Source organism: Hemicordylus capensis, chromosome 13, assembly GCF_027244095.1.
Source record: "Hemicordylus capensis ecotype Gifberg chromosome 13, rHemCap1.1.pri, whole genome shotgun sequence".
Taxonomy (NCBI): Eukaryota; Metazoa; Chordata; class Lepidosauria; order Squamata; family Cordylidae; genus Hemicordylus; species Hemicordylus capensis.
Window position 1 is genome coordinate 4879476 of NC_069669.1, and position 22691 is coordinate 4902166.

The window sequence follows — 22691 nt, forward strand, 5'->3', positions numbered from 1 at the left end:
CTCCATGTTAGGAGGCGGTCTTGGATTACAAGGAGCCATAGACTGCACACTGTGTGGGTAGGGGGAGACTATTGCCTTCCTGCCCTACGGCTTGTGGGTTTCCTGTTGGGGTGTTTGGCTGGCTACTGTGGCAAGCACGGCGCTGGGTTAGATGCACCTATCTGGGTCTGATCCGGCCGAGTGCTTCTCTTCTTACGCCACATTCCAGGGTGGCTTTCAGTGGCTTTAATTCTGAGTTCTGCTTCCGAAAAATATATCCCTTCTGATTTTGAATAGAGGTTCCCTGAGGTGGAGATATAATCCACTTCGTAATCCAAATCTGAGCAGGATGGCAATGCAGATGATCACCCTGAAGCAGGGGCCTCTCCCGGCCGCTTCTCTGGCTTGAAACTCAGCCTTCCCGAATCTTCTTCCAAGGAAGCCACCTCGGAAGGCGTGCTGTGGCTAGACGTTGTTCCTTTTAACTGCCTCCTCCTAGATATTGACAAATTCACGGAGAACGGCAGCTTGTCCTTCTCCCTGCTGCTCTGGGCCTTCCTGAACGCCGCGTTTGTGTTGATTGGTTCTGGGATTGTGGCGTACATCGAGGTAAGGCCTCTCTCTGCCTTCTCGTGTGGGCACTGGCCATCCCTTGGGGTCCGCGGGTGGCGAAGCTTTCTCTGCTTTGGGGAGGGCAGTGAGAAATGGGCATCAGTGTCCCCTCTAACAGGGACTCCCAGATGTTGTCAACTACAACTCCCAGAATCCCCAAGCAAAAGCCATTGCAGCTGGGGATTCTGGGAGTGGTAGTCCATAACATCTGGGAATCCCTATTAGAGGGGACACTGATAGGCACCCACTTGCTGTGTCAGTAAAGGGACTGAAGCATGCTCAGGTGAACAAATCTCCTCTGTGTTTCTAGCCTGTGGCAGCTGGCAGCGGGATCCCTCAGATCAAGTGTTACCTCAATGGAGTCAAGGTCCCCCACGTGGTCCGGCTGAAGGTAAGAGAGCGGGGCAAGTTGTGTCATGGGGGTGTCCTGCGCTTGTGTCCTCCCCACCCTTTGCGCTTACAGTGCTCTGGGGAGCTATCCTCACTCCATCCAACACCTGGGGTGCCTCAGTGCATCTGAAGAGGCTGGTGAGCATCTCTGCCCTGCTGCTGTTGGGTTTTGTCCTTTTTACCTGGTCCGAAGGAGAAAAAACAGTGGGGCCAGCAGTTGGATTTGGGTCACGCACTAAAAGAAAGGTCAGCAGTTGGCGAACATGGGCCTCGGTCTGCAAGCCTTTTCGGTAGTTGTGCCCCAGGGCTATGGGATAAGTGCCAGGTTTACGTCCAAGCGGAGCGAGCTACAGCTCAGAGCCTCGCATTATGAGGGGCCTCTGAATACGAAAAATGACTCAATTTCAAGTTGTACATCATAGGTTGGAAAACAAAGGAGAAAGCGGGGGAAAGATTTTAGCGTGCTGATAAGACACAAGAAGAGAGGAAGCTGCCATATCCTGAGTCAGGATGCCACGGGATGTGATGATGGCCACCGGTTTGGATGGCTCTAAAAGAGCTTAAAACAAACCCATGGGGGACAGGTCGGTCAGTCTTGATGCCTATCGGCCATCTCCAGCCTTGGAGGCAAAATGCCTCTGAATACCAGTTGCAGGGGAGCAACAGCAAGAGAGAGGGCATGCTCTCAGCACTTGCCTGTGGGCTTCTCAGGGGCATCTGGTGGGCCACTGTGTGAAGCAGGATGCTGGACTAGGTGGGCATTCTTGGGCCTGATCCAGCAGGGCTCTTCTTATGTTCTTATTCCGCATCCTCTACTCGCGACAATCCCTGATAAAAATGTTAGTGGACAATGTGCATATTGTAAAGAATGTGGTTAATATTAAAAATAACTGTAAACTATATAGAGAAATGTTATTAGACCAGGGCCCAGTTTAGACCAGGGCCCACCATCAGTTACAGGCAGTGACTTCAGTGGAACGCTGCTGTCACCGTGAGCAGTGTGATGGGGTGAGTGATGCCTTACACTCCTCTTCCTTAGGCAGGAATTTCATGTATTAACCTAATTGTGTGAAAACGCTGATACGTGTGACATGTTTGTATTTTTTTCCCTTATGTTTGCAGCATGTTAAATGTTTTTTCTGATCTCTGAAAAATCATTATTTTTTATAAAATTCTAATAAAAATAGGTATAAATACACACATACAGAATAAAATTAAGAATGGACCTCTTGCAGCTGGTGCCAAGAGGGAAGGAAGCCTTTGTAGGCATATTCGATGGGCTTCCCCTTGGATTACAGTATCTACCTGAATCCCAGACTGTGTTCCCCCCTGTCTTTTAAAATTAGAAACCAGGAGGTCATCTGAAATTCAGAGTCCTGCTGCTTTTGAGTGGATGCAGCTTTAACCTGTATTTAACACTTAACCTTCTAACGCTCATCGTGGGCTTCCTTCTTGTGTGAGCCCTGTGGCATGCTGGAATGCCAGAGTCTGCAGGTGGTGAATTGCAACGCTTCTTATTTTCTTCCCTTGCAGACACTGGTAATTAAAGTCTGCGGCGTGATTTTCTCTGTGGTCGGAGGCCTGGCAGTCGGAAAGGTAACGAGGAGAGGAAGAAGGAAGAATCAGAATGAGGCCATAGCATCCTCTCCCTGACTTCGCAATTCACCCTGCTTGCTGTGTGTTGCATTCTGGGAAATGCTTTCTTCCTGGCATGTCCAACAGCCCCTCCTTGCTAGGCCTGCCTTTGTCCTCGCCAGCTGACTAACTGGAATTGTGTCCTGCTCTTTTTGCTTTCCTCGCTCCACCTCCTCGCCCCTGGTAGCTTATACTTGACTTCCATCCTATACTGCAGTGCAGTGTGTAGGATTTTTCAAGTGGTGGCCGCTTTGCCAAAAAAATCTTTCAGTGGGAGAGGCATTTCCCACTGTGCTGACCTCCATAGGAAGCTGCCATATTCTGCGTCAGACCCTTGGTCCATCCAGCTCAGGATTGTCTACTCTGACTGGCAGTGGCTTTTCCAAGGTTGCAGGCAGGAATCTCTCTCAGCCCTATCTTGGAGAAGCCAGGCAGGCTTCCAGGCAGGAACTTGAAACCTTCTGCTCTTCCCAGAGCGGCTCCATCCCCTGAGGGGAATATCTTACAGTGCTCACATGGAGTCTCCCATTCAAATGCAATCAGGGCAGACCCTGCTTAGCAAAGGCTACCACCAGACCAGCTGTCCTCCGCAGAGTACAACACTTAGTGCTGGGTGGGGGTCCTTTCAGAGAGACGGAGCCTTTTTATAAGAGCTCTGTGGGGGAAATGTTGGGAAGGGTTACACTTTCCAGCCCTCCACCTTCCAAGAGAGCTTGTGTGGGGAGACATGATAGAGGTCTTTAAAATCCTGTATGGTGAGGAGAAGGTTGATATGGAAAGGTTCTTCTCCTGCTCACATAATATTAGAACCAGGGGTCATCCCATGAAATTGATTGCCGAGACATTTAGGACCGACAAAAGGAAGTACTTTTTCACACAGCGCTTAATTAATCCATGGAATTCTCCAACATGGGATGTGGTGATGGCCACCAGCTTGGATGGCTTTCAAAGGGGCTTGGACAAATTCATAGAGGACCGGTCTATCAGTGGCTACTAGTCTGATAAAGGCCACCTCCAGCCTCAGAGGCAAGATATGTCTCAATACCAATTGCAGGGGAGTAACAGTAGGAGAGAGGGTATGCCCTCAGCTCTTGCCCGGGGGCTTCTCAGAGGCATCTGCTGGGCCACTGTGTGAAACAGGGTGCCGGACTAGATAGGCTTCCTTGGGCCTGATCCAGCAGGGCTGCTCTTACGTACAAAGGATCACTTCTAGTAGGGCCACGAGAGATTGTCTCTGCCGAGACCTTGCACAGCGGCTGCCAATCAGAGGAAATGCAGATGGGCTAGCTCTGGATCAGGCAGCTTCTGAGGTTGCACTCCAAAGTGGCTTGCGGCTTGCAGGCCTGCTGCCTCCCTCTCAGCTCCTTTCTTCTTGGTTCCAGGAAGGGCCGATGATCCACTCGGGGGCCGTCATTGCAGCCGGCGTGTCCCAAGGGAGATCGACCTCTTTAAAGAGAGACTTCAAGGTGAGTTGCTGGGTGGCACTGGCAGTGTCTTTTCATCTGTGTGCGGAATGTGTTTTGTTCTGGGCAGCAGTGTGTGCACATGTGCATTCAGAGTGGGGCCTTCCTGGTTCAGCCTGAGAGGGATCTAAAATGAACATCAGAAAACGTGAGCACGCGCACATGCACATACCTTCGAGGAACCACTGGCGCCGGGGTCCACTCGGCTCTCCGGAGGTTGGCCAGTTGGCTGGGCATGGTTTTGTGTCCGCGGCTGGAATCCTACCACTGACTGCTAGAAATCAGCAGGAGCCAATTAAGCTGTTGACGCTTAGCAGTGATCTTCTTGGTGCCGTTTGTTTTTTGGAGCATCGCCTAGATGTAGAATCGAGGGGTTCTGGAATGGGTGGGTGCTCTCCGCAGGGCTTGCGTCTGAGGCCCTCACCCCTTCTAGGCTTTCTCTGCTTTCAGATCTTTGAGTACTTCCGGAGAGACACGGAGAAGAGGGATTTCGTCTCTGCTGGGGCTGCTGCCGGGGTCTCGGCTGCCTTCGGGGCCCCTGTTGGTAAAGTGTCTCGATTCTCGCCCTCCAGGCTGGACCTCTCCCAGCTCAGCAGGGCTAGAGGGACCAAGGGTCTGGCCCAGAAGTGATGGCAGCTTCCTATCCATAGCTCAGGGAAGGAGCCTCTTCCTTGCCTGCGGAAGGTCACAGGTTCAGTCCCTGGCCACACACCTGGACTGGGGATTTCAGGCTGCAGAGCTGGGGGCAGACCTTTCTTGGTCTGGAGAGCTGCTGCCAGTTGAAGCAGACAATCCTAGGCTAGCCAACCTAGGAAACTGCATGGCCCCGAGTCAGACCTTTGGTCCGTCCAGCTCAGTATCGTCTACTCTGACTGGTAGCGGTTTTCAGGCAGGAGTCTCTCCCAGCCCTACCTGCCAGGGACTGAACCTTCTGTGTGCAAAGCCGGTGCTTTCCCACTCAGCTAGGGCTTCCTCCCCTAAGAGGACTATCTTACAGCGCTCGCCTGCAGCTGCCCATCCAAATGCAAACCAAGGCAGGCTCTGCTTAGCAAAGGGGACCGTTCATGCTCACTCCCTCAAGGCCAGCTCTCCTTCCCAGACCAAGCCCCCAGGTTGCCTCTTCCTCCTGCCCCCGGGAGAAGGCTGCTGGCTGATTGGCTTCCCCTTTCCCCCCTCTGCCAGGTGGGGTTCTCTTCAGCTTGGAGGAAGGTGCTTCCTTCTGGAACCAGTTCCTGACGTGGAGAATTGTGAGTGTGGCCAGGAGGTCCTTGGATGGGGAGCGAGGAGCCAAGTAGAGTTCGCCCAGCTGGTGCAGGACTAAGCATCTCGCTGTTTCTCCCTTTTGTGTCCGTAGTTCTTTGCCTCCATGATCTCCACCTTCACCCTGAACTTCTTCCTGGGCCTTTACCACGGCAACCCTCTGGACCTCTCCAGCCCTGGGCTCATCAACTTCGGGAGGTTTGACTCGGAGGTAGGGGCTGTGCTGTGAGGAGGCCGGCTGGTGGGTGGAGGGCCCTTCTCCCCTTCCTTCAAGGTGGCTTCTACACCAGTGGTGCCCAACTTGTGGTCCTCCCCAGAGGTTACCGAACTATAACTTCCATAAATTGTGGCTGGGGTGATGGGAGTTGTAGTTCAGAAGCATCTGGAGGACCCCAGGTTGGGAATGTGCGAATGTTGCAAATATTTATCTACCCCTTTTCAACCAAAGTTCCCAAAGCGGTTTACATAGAGAAATAGAAATAAATGAAGATGGCTCCCTGTCCCCAAAGGGCTCGCGATCTAAAAAGAAACACAAGATAGACACCAGCAACAGCCACTGGAGGGATGCTGTGCTGGGGATGGATAGGGCCAGTTGCTCTCCCACCTGCTAAATAAAGAGAACCGCCACTTTGAAAAGGCGCCTCTTTGCTCACTTCGCAGGGGATTGGGGGCCAGTGTTCTACACTAGTCTGTCTGAAATTCAGTTTCAGAGGGGCAGTGGCCCTCTTCCCCCCCCCACTCCCCCCACTTGTGGGTTTCCCAGATACATCTGGTTGGCCACTGCAGGAGGCAAGATGCTGGGCTGGATGGGCCTTCTCTTATTTTTCTCAGATTTCCGGCCATCCTTCCTCCACTTTTTACAGGCAATTCAGGTGTCTTCAACAAAAGCCCATTCTGATGTTGTCTGTGGTTTCTCATCTTGCTTCAGACCCAATTTTGTAGCAACACTCTTTGGATTTAAAATGCAATTGCAGTGCTGGCCTCTCCTGCAAGCAGGGCAGATTTAAACAATGTTGGAAGCCACCATTACTAAATGAGACTGACTTCTGAGAAGGCACGATTTCTACTGCCATTAAAAATCTAATGGAACCTACTTTATGCTGGTCAGAGACCATAATAAAGCTTGATTTGATTTGAGTAGCCATGATAGTACAAGGGTTCTTAACCTGAGGTCCCCCAGGATCATCTCCAACCATAATGGCCGAAGCGAGTTACATAGGAACATAGGAAGCTGCCGTCTTCCGAGTCAGACCACTGCTCCATCTAGCTCAGTACTGTCTACTCAGACTGGCAGCGGCTTCCCCAAGGTTGCAGGCAGGAGTTTCTCTCAGCCCCATCTTGGAGATGCTGCCAGGGAGGGGACTTGGAACCTTCTGCACTCAAGCATGCAGATGCTGTTCCCAGAGCGGCCCCATCACAGTGCTCACCCATGTAGTCTCCCATTCAAATGCAAACCAAGGTGGGCCCTGCTTAGCAAAGGGGACAGCTCATGCTTGCTACCAAAAGACCAGCTCTCCTCCCAAAATCTGGGAACACAAGGTTGGCACTCCCTGTTATAGAAGGGACTTGGCCATGGGGAAATGGGTATTCTATCAATTACTGTGTGGAGCCACGATATTTAATTCTGCTCCCAGCTGCAATCTTTTATTTCTGCAATGCCAGGATTGCAGAAAGGCAATGCATCACTGCACTGAAGGGTGCTACTATGGAAGCAACAGAAGATTGCTTCACACCCGTCTTGGAAGCCACTTGGTAGCTGATGGATATGAATTAAGCCTAGCTTGGGTTGTCGTAGTTTTGCTGTTGCAATAGCACAGTAGGAAACTGCGGTCTCTTTAAGCATGGTTGGAGCTCAACCCTGCCCTTTCTTTCTTTGCAGAAAGTGGGTTACACAATCCTCGAAATCCCCATCTTTATATTCATGGGTGTGATAGGTAAGAACCCTTTTCTTATTGCACCCCACGCTGAGATTTCTTTGCAGATGTGTTAATTCTTCCGTGGATGCCGCGCCAAGGCTTAGGGCCCGGAAGCTGCTTCGGCAGCTGGGGAAGGGAAGGATCCTGCCCGCTTTGTGTGTCTGGCTTGCAGTGGCCAGTCTCTCACTGTGACGGCTTAGTCACGGAGGCAGGGAGGGGTTTGTAACGGTGGACAATAAGCCGACACGGCAGCGTGTGCACAGCTTTGCAATGGTTGTTTCCCCAGGGAAAACTTGACCTCTCTCGACCACAATTGGGCACAGAGTCCAAACTCTGGCAAAAGAATTCTAACTGCTCTTGAACATCTCGGCCTTTGCGGTGTCCGGGGGACAATGTACATATTCCCTGGGTGGGGCGGGGGAAGTGGTTTCCTAGCGTTCCCCAGAGAAAGCAGGAAGGGAGCCAGGATACTATGCTGGGAGACAGCAGAAGGTTTTCCTGAACTGACTTGCCCTGTACTACAGTACCCGAATGGTGGTCAAAAGATTCTCCTTCCTTGCCCCCCCGCCCCAGATCGTGCTCTGTTGCCAGGGCTGTCTCCAGAGCTGATTCCGCAACATTAAGTCACCAGCACCCTCGCCTCTGTCCCTCCATTGCCCTGATTTTCTTAGGGGAAGCCCCTCTGCCCTCCCCTTGGCATTTCTCCTTGTACTTTTACAGCTATTTGAGCCGTGAGTATTTTGCATCGACGCGGGTGCCTTTCTTTCCTGGCTGCAGGTGGGATCCTTGGAGCCATATTCAACGCCCTGAACTGCTGGCTGACAATGTTCCGGATCAGGTGAGCGCCTACAGAAGGAAGCATTTGGGTGTTGGGTACTTCTGAATGAAATAGAGCAAGGTTTCTCAACCTTGGACCCCCAGATGTTGTTGGACTACAACTCCTATCATCCTCCGCCACAAAGGTCATGTTGTAGTCCAACAACATCTGGGGGCCCAAGGTTAGGAAAACCTGAAATAGAGGGGCTGGCTCCTCCCATGCAGAATAGTTCCCTGCACGTAGAAAACTAGGCTCCAAGGAAGCAAGGGTGTAGCCCGGCTGTTGCCCTGATGTGAAAGTTTTCTGTCTGCAGGGAATCTGTTTGTATGGAGGTGTGTTTGGTCCTGTGATTTTTACACGCATACCCCGCCAAAGCCTTAGGTGGTTTAGTCAACAGACAGGTTTCCCACCTCTTCTCTGAGAACCAGGCCTTGGTTCCATTGCAGCTCCTTGAAGGTGCTTTCTGTGTGTCCATAACAGTTGGTGAGGGCATGCAGGGAGAGATCCTTGGCGGCTACTCTTCGGTTTTGGACCACTGTCCTTAACTCATCTAGCGTGGCCAGCTTCTGCACTGAACTTGATTTCAATGCATCTTTCTCTCCCTCACAATTGCTAGCCAGTCCCAAGTGGCTCAAGCCACGGGCTTCATCTCTCACAGCCGAGCCCTCTGCTCTCATAAGCAAGGCTTCATGAAGAGGTGCTGGGTTCTGGCCAGCCTGCCAGTGTGGCCTCTGCCATCTGCTCGTGGCTCAAACTTGTCCCAGAGCTGAACTCTGGCACCTGGAGATGGGTTTGGGGTGAAGGCGGTTCACAAGCAGTTGGAGCTGAACCACCCGGCAACTTGCTTGGCGTTCCGTAGCTTTGGCGGGAGCCACATGAAGGGCTCTCTGCCTTTTTCAGTCCAAAACCTGCAATATCACTTTGTGCTGAGATTTTCCAAAGAGAGTCTGCCGTGCTTCCGGGCTCCTCAGCCCTCTGCCTCTTTCTCTCGCGGCTGGGTTGCTTTTCAGAGATCCAGATGGCTCCGCTCTGTAGCCACCCACCTCAACAGACAGCAGCCAAGTCTGGAGAAATGGATCCTTTTGGTTCAAGACAATTAAGCTGCTGCTGGGGAGAAGCGCCTTTGCAGTGCTTGCCCTTGGTTGGGCTGGGGGGGATGTTAGTACTGGGGTGGAGTAAGATGGACAGACACATACTTTCTCTCCTTTTTCATTCATTGAAGTCAAAGCAGTGTGCAACAAAAAAAAAAATCCAAATAACATTTTAATTTAGAAACACAATAGAATCAAAAGGAAGAGAATAACCGGTGGGGCGGGAGGGGGAAGACCAATCTAAGGCAACTTCATAGGAGTATAGGCCTTGAGAGATCCAGGTTCAAATTATCCTTATTAGGAAGCTCCCTTCTACTGAGTCAGGCACTTGGTCCACCTGGCTCAGTCGTGTCTACACTGCCTGGCAGCATTTAGCCAGGGATGTTCCCAGCCCTGCCAGGAGTTGAACCCGGGGCCTTTATATGTGCAAAGCGAGGGCTTTACCACTGAGCTTTCACTGGGTGATCCTGGGCAAGGGGAGAGAAAAGGTAACCAAGGCCAAGCTACAATCATGGGGAGAGTTCTTGGAGAAAAGAGAGCTGGCAGACCCTTCAGATGCTTGGGAGGGGAAGAGCCTTGGGCTCCCCCTTCTGCTTCCGCTGGAAGACTGCTCTGGCCAACCTCGGACTTGCCTGCTGTGCGTTTGGCTCCTCAGGTATATCCATCGCCCGGGCCTGCAGGTGATCGAGGCCATTCTGGTGGGGGCCGTGACAGCGGCTGTCGGCTTCGTGATGATCTACCTCTCCACAGACTGCAAACCTATACAGGGCAACAGTGCAACGTATCCGCTCCAGGTAGGAAACCGGCAGCTGTGGGCCTTGGTCCTGGGAAGCAGTGAGCAGGGGTCTCTGGCAGTCAGTTGGGCCCGTTGACTGGCATGCGATCCTGCCTCCCAAGGAGCACGCAGAGAAGGTGCCCAGGGCCCATCGAGTCCAGCCTCCTGGTTCCCACAGGGGCCCACCAGATGCCTCTGGGAAGCCCACGAGCAGGAGATGGGCAAGCCCCCTCTCTCTCGCCGTTGCTCCTCTGCCGCTGGGATTCAGAGGCCTCCTGCCGGTGAGCCTGGAGGCAGCCTGTAGCCATCAAGGCTAGTAGCCGTTGATCTGTCCTCCATGAATTTATCTGAGCCCCACTTAAAGCCGCCCAAGCTGGTGGCCATCGCCACATCCTGGGGGAGATAATTCCGTAGATTGATGATGCGCTGTGTGAAAAAGTGCTTCCTTTTGTCAGTCCTAGATTTCTTGGCCATCAGTTCGATGGGGGTAATCCCTGGTTCTAGGAGAGAGGGGGGTGGGTGGGTGGGTAGAGAGAGGAATTCCTCTCTCCACTCTCTCTGCTTCATGCATAATTTTATAAATCTCTGTTATGTCTCCCATCTCACCTTTTCCCCCTAAACTGAAATGCCCCAGTTGTTGTAGCCTTGCCTCGTAAGGAAGGTGCTCCAGGCCCCCAATCATCTCTTCTGCCCCTTGTCCTGCTCTGCTCTGAGGTGTTGCCCGCCCCAAGACCTCCCTTTGTGGCTTCTTAAGGCTGCTGGTGGATGTGGGGGCCGCGTGACGAAGGGGCTTGGTGAGGGTTGGCCCCGGCTTCATCACTCCCTGCAGTGACCAGGCTCTCTCTTTCCCTCTGTCCTCTGCAGCTGTTCTGTAAGGATGGCGAATACAACTCTATGGCTGCAGCCCTCTTCAATACCCCCGAGAAAAGTGTGGTCAGCCTTTTCCATGACCCTGCAGGTCAGTCCCGTCTCGGCTCACAACTGCATCCAGCTGGTACTCTGAAGGCTCCTTGTTCTGATAAACATAGTCTTGCTGCTCTTTCTGTTAAAAATTGCAAAATTCACACAGACCAATTAGCATTGTTACAATAAAGGTAAAGTGCCGTTGAGTCGATGTTGACTCCTGGCACCCACAGAGCACTGTGGTGGTCTTTGGTAGGATACAGGAGGGGTTGACCATGGCCTCCTCCCGCGCAGTGTGAGATGATGCCTTTCAGCATCTTCCTATATCACTGCTGCCCGATATAGGAGTTTCCCATAGTCTGGGAAACATACCAGCGGGGATTTGAACCAGCAGCCTCTGGCTTGCTAGTCAAGCCATTTCCCGCTGCACCATTAGGTGGCACACATTGTTACAATACTTGCATTATAATATTAAACAGCCAGAAAACATATAAAGATACACAAAAAGTGACCTATTGAGTCAGTGAACACCACTTTATTACTGAAGTCTGCTACGAGGCTACACTGTCACCCAGACTTGTATGTGCATATTTTTTCCTTTTTGGAACAAGGATACGCATTTATTCTACTCTTTAGAGCAGGGGTTCCTCACCTTGGATCCCCAGATGTTGCTGGACTACAACTCCCCAGCCACAGTGGCCTTGATGGACTACATCACCCCCAGCCACAGTGGCCTTGTGGTGCTCCAGATGTTGACAAACATCTCCAGATGGTGCTCCAGATGTTGACAAACTACAACTCCCATCATTCCCAGCCACAATAAGTTGTATCTGGGACTGATGGGAGGTAGTCTTTAGATGGTGAGCCCTTTGGGGACAGGGAGCCATTTTATATCTATCTATCTATCTATCTATCTATCTATCTATCTATCTATCTATCTATGTAAATTGCTTTGGGAACTTTGGTTGAAAAGCAGTATATAAATATTCATTGTATTCGTATTCATTTAGCAACATCTGGAGTACCACTGAACTACAACTCCCGTCATCCCCTGCTATACTTGAATGTGGCTGGAGATGATGGGAGTTGTAGTTGGGCAACATCTGGAGTGCCCCTGGTTGGGAACCCCTGCCTCCGTCCAACAGCATCTGGAAACCCAAGGTTTGGAAGTGCTGCTTTAGAGAACGAGGGCAAGGCTTGAGCCTCCATCACTGCTGTGATTTTACACATTATCAGACCCCACACTCCTAATTCAAGGGGGAGGGTTTCGTCACTGACACATCCTGTGGGTTGTGCTTTGAGCTTCCCACTTTCTGGGCTCACAGAATCCCATCCGGCACTGCAAAGCATCTTGGCTGGGCCGGGCTTCTCATCTCGGCATCCAAAAGAGAAGATGTCTCCACCGCTGGGGGAGGCAGATGGTTCCTCACCTTGAGCCTCAGCCAGCGAGTCTCTTCTCTCTCCCCACACCCCTGCCCCCTGCCAAAAGTTTAACCTAAATCTCCATTCCTGCATTCTTAAACCTCAGAGGGGCAGCAAATGTTTCTGACTTCCTCCTCCTTAAAGGCTTTACCTGGTGTTCCTGCAGAGCAGAGGGAGACTCTCGGAATCGGATCCTCTTTCACAGTGCCCTGGGCTGCGGCTGGCGGGATGAACTTCCTGGCTCATGACTTAATGCACATGATATTTTAATTAGGAAAGGCAGCGGTGGGGCTTCTCTCAGGCCCGAAGCTGCCGCTGTGAATTCTGTCCGAGGGAGCGTGAGGAGTGTGTGGGAGCAACTCTGAGCAAGGGGATGGGACCGGGAAGGGTCAGAGTCCTAGGATTCGAGCGGGAAGATGCCGGTTCAGATTCTCACCCAGATTTGGAGCTTGCTCAATGGGATCTCAGCCTTACTGACCTCTCACAGACTGGCTGTGTGCATGAGACAAGCTTTGCAAAAGGCTCCGTCTGTGGAAAGCAGGGATGTGCTAACAGGCAATTTGCTTGGCCCGACTAAAACAGCCTGTAGAGACTCCCAGGCGGGGGTGGGGGAGCCGCTGCCACACACACACACACCACCACCACCACCACCACCAAGGCCGCCGAAGCCCTTGGTGGTGATAAATCAAACTTTTAAAAAACCAAAATCTAATGGTACTAGGCACCCCTGAACTGGGCCCGAACCAGTTCGTATTCGAACCAAATCGGGGCCCCAGTTCCGTGGGGGAGGGGGGGCAAACCAAACATGCCTGGTTCGGATTCGAACTGAACTGGGCAAACCGGTTTGGGTCACATCCCTAGTGGGAAGGTATGCTGGTCTGGCCAGCTGGTGGATTGCTTGTCCTTGGTCCCTCCCCTTTTGAACTCGCAGCAAAGGCAGCTGCTCTGGAAAGGGTCCTGATCGCACATTGTCAGGAAACTAGCTAAGTGGAAATGCAGAGTGTGCCGAGGTATGTCGGCTGTGCCTTCCGCTGCAACTTGGGGCTCTGTGCTTTCGATTATTGTGGAGAATGCTAGCTTTCAAGTTGCTTGGAACTCCTCCTCTGGCATAACGGTGAGGAACTTCCCATCTCAAGAGTGTACACATGTTAAGCACGCATTTCCATATTGGCTATAAGTGCAAAATATTTCTGTATGTTTATGAGAGTGGCTTATGTCCAAACATATGCAGCATTATGCAGAAAAACACACACAAACCCACAGGTGGCAAACCAATCTTATGTTGGTCTGCATCCATTTGTGCTGCACTATTCTTCGTAGCAAACTTCCAACTTCTGCCGAGTCTGTGGCTGTGATTTGGCTTCTTTGCCCTTCTCTTTGATGAAGAATCTTGTGTAACTTTGACATGTGGTTTCACCAGCAGAATGTGGCCTATAAAATAATAATAATGCAACCAATATTTTTTTAACCCCTGATAACTTGGCAAAGAGGCACCTTTTAATGTGGTGATTCGCTTTATTGAGCAGGGGGAGAGTAACTGGCCCCATCCACCAACACAGTACCTCCAGTCACTGTTGCTGAGGTGTCTCTAATGTTTCTTTTTAGATTGTGAGCCCTTTGGGGACAGGGATCCATCTTCTTTATTTATTATTTCTCTGTGTAAACTGACCCGAGTCATTTTTGGAAGGGCGGTATAGAGATAAAATAAAATTAAATTAAATTAAAATAAAAAGAATAGTGATTTTGTTTTAGTGCTGTAAGCCATCTTTTGTGGTAACATCTGGAAAAACTGAAGTTTACAGTTTAGAAAATGAATATATAGACGCATCTGGGCATGTCTGCCGGTGCAGAAGCGTGGAATGATGATTTTCTTTTTCTCTCCTTCCCCGACTCCAGGCTCCTTTGACCCCATGACCTTGGGCGTGTTCACCCTGGTCTATTTCTTCCTGGCCTGCTGGACCTATGGGCTGACGGTGTCGGCGGGCGTCTTCATCCCTTCCCTGCTGATTGGGGCCGCCTGGGGCCGCCTCTTTGGAATCTTGCTCTCCCACGTGACCAATGGCGACATCTGGGTCAGTGTTCCCTCTAAGGCGTGCGCACATGCACGCTCCCAAGCATTTGGGATGTCCGCTCAGTTGATTTCAGATCCCACTCAGGGTGAATCAGGAAGGCCCCCACTCTGAATTTAGGTGCACACCCACAGCTTTGATACTGCCGCCCAGAACAAAACTCATTCTGCACACAGAGCCGGCCTGGCTAGGTAATTCTTGGCGGTCAGCCTGCAGGCAGGCGATGTTCCTGGGGAGGCGGCCTTTCCAACCGGTGATGACGTTCTGGTTGTGAAATGCTCTTCCCCGCCGAGTGCTGGAGGCACCAAGGCTTGTATTGTTTAGAATGGTGTTTCTCTGCTGGAACAGCCCACTTCTGGCTGTCCTTGAGTTACAAAGAGACCCTTCCTCAGTGGCCTGGATCACACCAACGTTCAGGTCCTTTTTAAGCCTGTAGTTTTCACTGCTCTTCTCTTCTGTGTTGGATTTTCAGATCTGGGCTGACCCGGGGAAATACGCTCTGATGGGAGCTGCTGCACAGCTAGGTGAGTGTCACGCTTGGCGTGGGTGGTCGCTTGTTGGGGAGCAGCCAGAGAGCCAGGGGCTTTTCCACTTGTGAGGCTGGGCGATTATTCACCATGGTAAACGGTGCCTGTTTCCCCAATTAGCAGGTGCCCCCAGTGCCTGCTGGGGGGTGAATAGGGCCAGTTACTCTCCCCCTGCTAAATAAAGAGAATCACCATGTTAAAAAGGTGCCTCTTTGCCCAGTTAGCTCCTTCCTCCATGGAGCCCAGAGCGGTGTACTACATACTCGAGTTTCTCTTTCACAACAACCCTGTGAGGTAGTTTAGGCTGAGAGAGAAGTGACTGGCCCAGAGTCACCCAGCTAGTTTCATGGCTGAATGGGGATTTGAACTCGGATCTCCCCGGTCCTAGTCCAACACTCTAACCACTACACAACGCTGGCCCTTGCATCTTGTTGATGCAAGAGGAGATGAGGCATTTAGAAAAAGAGAGAGAGAGATGCCCATATGGCCTGTGTTCCCAGGGGGCATCGTGAGGATGACGCTGAGCTTGACGGTTATCATGATGGAAGCAACAGGCAACGTGACTTACGGCTTCCCGATCATGCTGGTGCTGATGACAGCAAAGATTGTGGGGGATTATTTTGTGGAGGTAAGAAGTGGCTGCGTGGCTGGGTGGATTGGGGGTTCCTCAATGCTACACCCCTGCCCCACATCTCCCTCTTGGGATGCTGTTCCCTGGTGTTTGATCCCTCTCTTTCTTCTTGTCTGGCCTCTGCAGGGCCTGTACGACATGCACATCCAGCTGCAGAGCGTCCCCTTCCTCCACTGGGAGGCCCCTGTCACCTCTCACTCGCTCACGGCCAGGTAAGCCAAGAGGACCCCCAGCCACCTGGGAGTCTGGGCCAGCAGAGAGGGTGAGGGTGAAGGTGAAGGGGGGGGGGAATGTTGGGGAGAGCCATGCTCCGGGAGTCCATTTCAGTAAAATGGTAGCAACACCGGGGAGAAAATATATTGGCGGGGGGTGGGGGAGACACCGAAGGGGCTCGTAGCACTTCTGGATTGGAGTGAGCTTTGTCCTGCATGTTTGATTTCTGAACAAATCTATATTTCTCATGAATGAAATATAGAGCCTCCGGAGTCGGGTGGTATATAAATTAAAGAAATATATTTTCTCCCCCAGTGTAGGCGGGTATTTTTTTTTTTAAGATGGATTTTGCTGCCTACTTGCTTGGCTTGACTTTTGTAATGCGCTCTATGTGGGGCTGCCTTTGTACGTAGTCCGGAAACTCCAGTTGGTTCAGAATGCAGCAGCCAGGCTGGTCTCTGGGTCATCTCGAAGAGACCACATTACTCCTATATTACAGGAGTTCCCCCAATTCAAGTCTTCTGCTTAATTTCCTTTCTTGATCCTTTCTGGCCTTTCCTCCTCCGTTCCCCTCCTAAAAAGAAAAGGTGATACTGGGGGGGGGGGACGGGACGTGGCCTCAGAGGACAACCGGATTGAAACGAGCTTTGTCCCTCCTGTTAGATTTCTGAACAATGCTATATTTTGCACAGATGCTTCCCTCTTAAATAGAAAATAATAAACATATTTTCTTGAAGTCTGATTGATCTTAATAGAGTTCCCATGTGAGGCTGGGCGATTATTCAAATGATTGCAGAGTTACAGTTATTTCCCTGTATAAGCATCTCCCTTGTATCTCTAAACCAGAGATTCATTCTCCCCTGCTAGAGTTCCGTCACCAACAGACAGAAGTGAGTCAGTGGGGAACTGCCCTGTTTGGCTGCACCCACCTGCATGCTCTTTATATAAAGACAAGCACCCTGAGCAGGCAGAATCGCAGGGGCCCAAGGATGGGGTTGTGTGCTCTGCTGCTTGTCTGGGGAACCTTTCCTCCCCATCCCCGCCTCCTCTCTGTGCCCTCTCTCCTGTCTTCTCTGTGCCGTGAGGGTTTCCTTCAGACATACATTGCAAAGCCAGAATCCCAGGCTTTGGAGGCTGGGAGAGTAAAGACAGAGAATAAAGGACTGTTTTATCGATGGTGGGGGCTGTTTAAGTCTCTGCACAGAAGATCCAGGCTGCCCCCTGGTGGGTGCAGTAGAAATCTAGATTTTAGATTTAAGCTTTATTACAGTCCTTGTATTTTCTTTCCCCCAGTTTTTTGATCTGTTATGATTTAATTGGTTGTGTATTTTTATCTCATGTTTTGATGTTGTGTTGTAAGCTACCCAGAGAACAATTTGTTATGGGTGGCTAACAAATAAACTTTATTATTATTATTGCTGCTGTTATTAGTATTTCTTCTGCTGCTGTTGTTGTTGCTGTATTTACTAGGTTTGCCCCCAAGTGTTTTGATATTGGGAATCGGGAGATGATATTAAATCCAGAGTCCTGTTCAGTTTGAATAAATTTAATTTTTTAAATTAATTTTTTTACATTTTTTATTCCGCTCTTCCTCCAAGGAGCCCAGAGCAGAACCTAAGCAGTACTTAGGTTTCTCCTCACAACAACCCTGTGAAGTAGGCTAGGCTGAGAGAGAAGTGACTGGCCCAGAGTCACCCAGCTAGATTCATGGCTGAATGGGGATTTGAACTTGGGTCCCCCTGGTCCTAGTCCAGCGCTCTAACCACTACACCACGCTGGCTCTTAAGGGGGCTGTCTTAAATTCAGACAATGTGCTTCTGGTAAATGCAGTATATATTTATTTGGGCTTTTGGCCATTGAAGAAATCTTGGTCTATTTGATCATATGAGTTTTCGTCTATTAATTTGATTAAACTTGCGTGTGGGTCAAAACATTCCAGAAGCAAGGAGTTCCTTTTCTCCGTTTTTGAGGTGATGGTGCTTGTGTCATCATAGCCTCTCTCTCTCTCGCACGCCTTCAAAAACACACTTCCGCCACGGGCCAAAATTCTGACCTGGGGTGCATTTGCCTGTGCAGAGAAGTGATGAGCACCCCAGTCACCTGCCTGAAAAGTATTGAGAAAGTGGGGACCATCGTGGACATCCTGAGCGACACCTCTACCAACCACAATGGGTTCCCCGTGGTGGAGAGCATCCCAGGCGACCATCAGGTAAGCACACCCAGCTTGGAGGCCTTACAAAAAAAGCAGGCTGAGGTTCTGCGAATGCAGGCTTCCCCATGCAGAGCCCAGGGATTTCTGCTCATGCAGGGGGATCACGTCCCTCCTTGCCGCCTTAAGGCTGCGCTGTTTTCGCCTCTGTCAGCAGGACACTTTTGCCTGAAGCGTGTTGAGTTGGGGCATAGGAACCTAGGAAGCTGCCTTCTACCAACTCAGACCATTGGTCTATCTAGCTCAGGGTTGTCTTCACAGACTGGCAGCAGCTTCTCCAAGGTTGCAGGCAGGAGTCTTTAGTCTCAGCCCTGTCTGGAGATTCTGCCAAGGAGGGAATTTGGAACCTTCTGCATTCAAGCAGGCAGATGTTCTTCCACTGAGCTGTTCTCCATCCCCTAAGGGGAAGATCTTATAGTGCTCACACATGCAGTCTCCCACTCAAATGCAAGCCAGGGAAAACCCTGCTTGGCCAAGGGGACACTTCATACTTGCTACCACAAGACCAGCTCTGACAGATCTGCCCCTCCCTCCAAGGGTTCCCAGCCTTGGATTCCCCAGAAGCTTTTCCAAATGGAGGCTGAATGCAGCTTTGCTACACATCAGCTGGGGCGGGATTGTTCATAAGAGCGAACCATTTACAGCCTGGCTGCCCCACTTCAGCCCTCCTGCAGAAGTTGGCCTACAACTCCCATAATCCCTGGCTATTGGCCACTGTGGCTGGGGATTATGGGCATTGTAGTCCAAAAGCAGCTGGGGGGCCTAGGTTGAGCAGGCCTGATTGTATTTGTATATGTTTATTTTGGCCCAAGGCCAGCATAAATACAAGAAAAGAAAGGAAACAACAACAACAATAAAATAGATAAAATACATAAAACATCAATACTTTCAAATATGGTATACATAGCTAATTTCATTCAAATAAAAACGCAGGCCTGATTTACAGTGATGTCAAGATGGCGACGGGAGGTGCCGTTCCGACAGCCAGCGGCATCGCCAGCTTTTTTTCCTGATGACTCCCAGTTACTGCACGTTGTGCAGTGGCCCAAACTGCTTGATTTCAGGCACTTCCTATCATAGTAAATCTGCCCATCTGGGAAAGCTCCAGATGTTGGACCACAACTCCCACCATCCTCAGCCACTGTGGGTGGGGATGATGGGAATTGTAGTCCAACAACGACTGGGGGATCCAAGGTTTGGAACCCCTGGACCAATGAAGTGTGGCTGGTGGTGAGGGCGGGGACCAGAACTGTTGAAGGGGATGGGAGGGGAGGAAGAAGAAGGCAATTCGGCCACATTCACAGTCTCTCTGTTGCAGATGCTGGGCCTGCGAGGACTGATCCTGCGTTCCCAGTTGATCGTTCTGCTGAAGCACAAGGTGAGCGGAGTCCCCGAGGAGGGGAAGGGTGGGTCCTGGGCAGCCCTTTGCCGCCATGAGAGGGAGAGCCTTTTGGCAGGGGCACTTGTGGACCACTGCCCACCCCCAGTGCCAGGCACTGCAGATCCGAGAGAGATGCCTGCTATCTGAGCAAAGAGGTGCACCTTTTTTAAAGTGGTGGTTCTCCTGTATTTAGCAGGAGGAGAGCAACTGGCCCTATCCAGCCCCAGCACAGCATCCCTCCAGTGGCTGTTGCTGGTGCCTGTCTTCTGTTTCTTTCTTTTTTTATTGTGAGCCCTTTGGGGACAGGGAGCCATTTTATTTATTTGTATCTGTGTAAACCACTTTGGGAACTTTTTGTTGAAAAGCGATATATAAATATTCATATCCCGGCCTGGCTATTAGAGGCAGGCCCCACTCTCCATACTGACTTACCCCGTAGAGGCCTGGACTGGTTAATTCATATATATTTTTATTTATTTAAAATATTTATACCCCGCCCCTCCAGTACACTATTGCTTGGGGCGGCTCACAACAATAAAATAGATAAAATATACAATAAAAGTAATAAAACTAACCAAATTAAGTAAACAAGTTAAAGGTCAGGTTAAAAACCACAATCAGTACTGAGTTTCAAATTAAAAGTTATCTTAAACATTGAGAATTACAAAAACTAAAGAACCTACCAGATATAACCAAAGATGGGGCATTAAAAAGCCTCTTTAAAAAGATGCATTTGGGGTTGTTTTTTAAAAACACTGAGGAGGGAGCATGGCGGAACTCTTCAGGGTGGGCGTTCCAAAGCCGAAAGGGCCACCATCGAGTTGGGGGATAAGGGGTTAAGGGAGCCCTTCTGGGGAGGGGGAGAGCTCTAAGGGGGGAGGGGGCAAAGGCATCTTCTAGGCAACATTTCCAACCTGTTCCTCGGGCCTCTGCCCCCCACTCCTTCCTCTCTCTCACTTTGTCGGCTGGCCTGCCCCACTCCGTGTGTGCCATTTCGGTGATACCTTGAATTTTCACCTGCTGGGTCACTATATGGATGTTAATTTCAAGCTGGCCCGTTGAATGGGCCAGCTTTTTTTTTTTTGCTGCTGGTTTTTTGTTTTTTGCTGCTGTTATTGTTTGCTGCTGTTCTTGCATAAATGCACTTCGACATCCAGAAAGATTCTCCCCCACCCGCCCTGCCCTGCCCTGCCCAAGGCAGGGGACTGTCAGCAGGAGAGCCTCACTATTCTGGAGATTTAGAAGCAACCGGCGCCATCCGGGAGGTGGGTTGGGCTCCCCGTGCTGAGACTGGAGCACACTCCCTCCTCCCCAAATGTCCTGTTGGCTCCCGCCAGGGCTCTGGGTCAGGGCTGCCCGTACCGGAGTGCCGCTTTGTTGGGACATCCTCTACTCCCAATTTGAGACGCCAACGCCCAGCTTGAGTCTCTGCCCCTCTTCCTCCCGGCAGGTGTTCGTGGAGCGGGCCAACCTCTCCCTGGTGCAGCGTCGGCTGAAACTGAAGGACTTCCGGGACGCCTACCCCCGCTTCCCCCCCATCCAGTCGATCCACGTCTCTCAGGACGAGCGCGAGTGCATGATGGATCTGACGGAATTCATGAACCCCTCCCCGTACACCGTGCCGCAGGTGGGACCCCGCAGGCCAGGCCTGCTCAACTGTGCCCGCCCCCGCCCCGGCTGTTCTCAGACGACAACTCCCACCATCCCCTGCCACCGTGGCCAGTAGCCGGGGATTAGGGGAGTTGTAGTTGTAGGAGGCCCGAAGGTGACATTGGCGGGAAGGGGCCGGCTCTTCTTTTGAAAGCGCTTCTAGAAAGTGGGGGGCGCTGGGGAGGCCTGGAATCACAGCCCATGTTGATGGGGGGGCGGGGTCTTGTTTTCGTTGGGGGGACCCCCCCATCTCTCTGGCTGACTGACGCGGCTTGTGCTCTGGGTTGTAGGAGGCCTCCTTGCCCAGGGTGTTCAAGCTGTTCCGGGCTCTGGGCTTGCGCCATCTGGTGGTGGTGGACAATCAGAACCAGGTGAGTGGGAGCCAGGGCGGGGCTGCTGCCTCTTGGGGTGGGGTGGGCTGGGGTGGGGTGGGGTGCTGGGGTCCGTTCAGCTCCACAAGAAAAGGCTCCCAGTAGCTGGGGCCAGGGGGCAAGGGCCCCAGAACTGCGTTGGGCCAAAGGTCCGTCTGGCCTCGGGTCCAGTTTGAGGAGAGCTGGGCTAGTGGTAGCCAGCATGCATGGTTCCCTTTTGCTAAGCAGGGTCCACCTGGGTTTGCATTTGGATGGGCAACTGCATGTGAGCTCGGTAAGATATTCCCCATGGGGGGAATGGGGCCGTAGCTCAGCGGAAGAGCATCTGCTTTGTATGCGTGCAATGAGAGCCAGCGTGGTGTAGTGCTTAGAGTGCTGGACTAGGACCGGGGAGACCCGAGTTCAAATCCCCACTCAGCCATGATACTAGCAGGGTGACTCCAGGCCTGTCACTTCTCTCAGCCTAACCTACTTCACAGGGTTGTTGTGAGGAGAAACTCAAGTATGTAGTACACTGCTCTGGGCTCCTTGGAGGAAGAGCGGGATATAAATGTAAAAATAAATAAATAAAATAAATGCGGAAGGCCCCGGGTTCAATCCCTGGCAGCATCTCCAAGTAGGGCTGGGAAAGACTCCAGCCTGAAACCCTGGAGAGCTGCTGCCAGTCAGTGCAGACAATAGTGAGCTAGACAGACCCAAGGGCAGAAGGCAGCTTTCTTTGTTCCTGCAATGACCAACGAGATTTCTCCGGGAAGCCCACAAGCAGGGCAGGAAGGGAACTGCCCTCCCCTGTTGCTGTCCCTGTTGCTTTGGTACACGGAGGCTTCTGTTTAGCAAATAGTCGCTGATGGATCTTTCCTCCATCATGGATTTGAATTTTTCTAGCCCTCCCCCGGCTTTTTTTTTTTTTTTAAGCCATCCAAGCTGGTGGCCTTATTGCTGTGTCTTATGGCAAGGAGGTCTATGCATGTCTACTCCGGCGTCTCAGGGTGGTCTCTTCAGCTTCTCTCTCTTGCCAGCGCACACCAGGGTGGGGAGAGGAGAGCTGGTCTTGTGGTAGCAAGCAGGACTTGTCCCCATAGCTAAGCAGGGTCTGCCCTGGTTGCATCTGAATGGGAGACTTGATGTGTGAGAACTGTAAGATATTCCCCTTAGTAAGGGATGGAGCCACTCTGGGAAGAGCAGAAGGTTCCAAGTTCCCTCCCTGGCAGCATCTCCAAGATGGGACTGAGAGAGATTGCTGCCTGTAACCTTGGAGAAGCTGCTGCCAGTCTGTGAAGACAATCCCGACTTAGATAGACCAATGGTCTGACTCAGTATATGGCAGCTACCTATGTTCCTATGATGGGAGGGGTGACGGTGCTTGAAACCTCAGGC

General features: G+C 51.4%; 1 protein-coding gene across 2 annotated transcripts in view; it reads left to right on the forward strand.

The window, feature by feature from the left end:
* Nucleotides 1-22691, forward strand: part of CLCN7 (chloride voltage-gated channel 7) — a 31803-nt gene that overhangs the window by 7600 nt on the left and 1512 nt on the right. For both annotated transcript variants that reach the window (XM_053277078.1, XM_053277079.1), the window contains exons 6-24: nucleotides 479-588; nucleotides 902-982; nucleotides 2515-2577; nucleotides 3999-4082; nucleotides 4530-4623; nucleotides 5262-5326; nucleotides 5434-5550; nucleotides 7219-7273; nucleotides 8033-8093; nucleotides 9819-9957; nucleotides 10803-10896; nucleotides 14160-14335; nucleotides 14805-14856; nucleotides 15360-15487; nucleotides 15617-15702; nucleotides 17780-17912; nucleotides 19231-19290; nucleotides 20744-20920; nucleotides 21234-21314. In XM_053277078.1, the coding sequence (XP_053133053.1) occupies nucleotides 479-588; nucleotides 902-982; nucleotides 2515-2577; nucleotides 3999-4082; nucleotides 4530-4623; nucleotides 5262-5326; nucleotides 5434-5550; nucleotides 7219-7273; nucleotides 8033-8093; nucleotides 9819-9957; nucleotides 10803-10896; nucleotides 14160-14335; nucleotides 14805-14856; nucleotides 15360-15487; nucleotides 15617-15702; nucleotides 17780-17912; nucleotides 19231-19290; nucleotides 20744-20920; nucleotides 21234-21314 (1856 nt within the window). The remainder of the gene's footprint in view (nucleotides 1-478; nucleotides 589-901; nucleotides 983-2514; nucleotides 2578-3998; nucleotides 4083-4529; nucleotides 4624-5261; nucleotides 5327-5433; nucleotides 5551-7218; nucleotides 7274-8032; nucleotides 8094-9818; nucleotides 9958-10802; nucleotides 10897-14159; nucleotides 14336-14804; nucleotides 14857-15359; nucleotides 15488-15616; nucleotides 15703-17779; nucleotides 17913-19230; nucleotides 19291-20743; nucleotides 20921-21233; nucleotides 21315-22691) is intronic.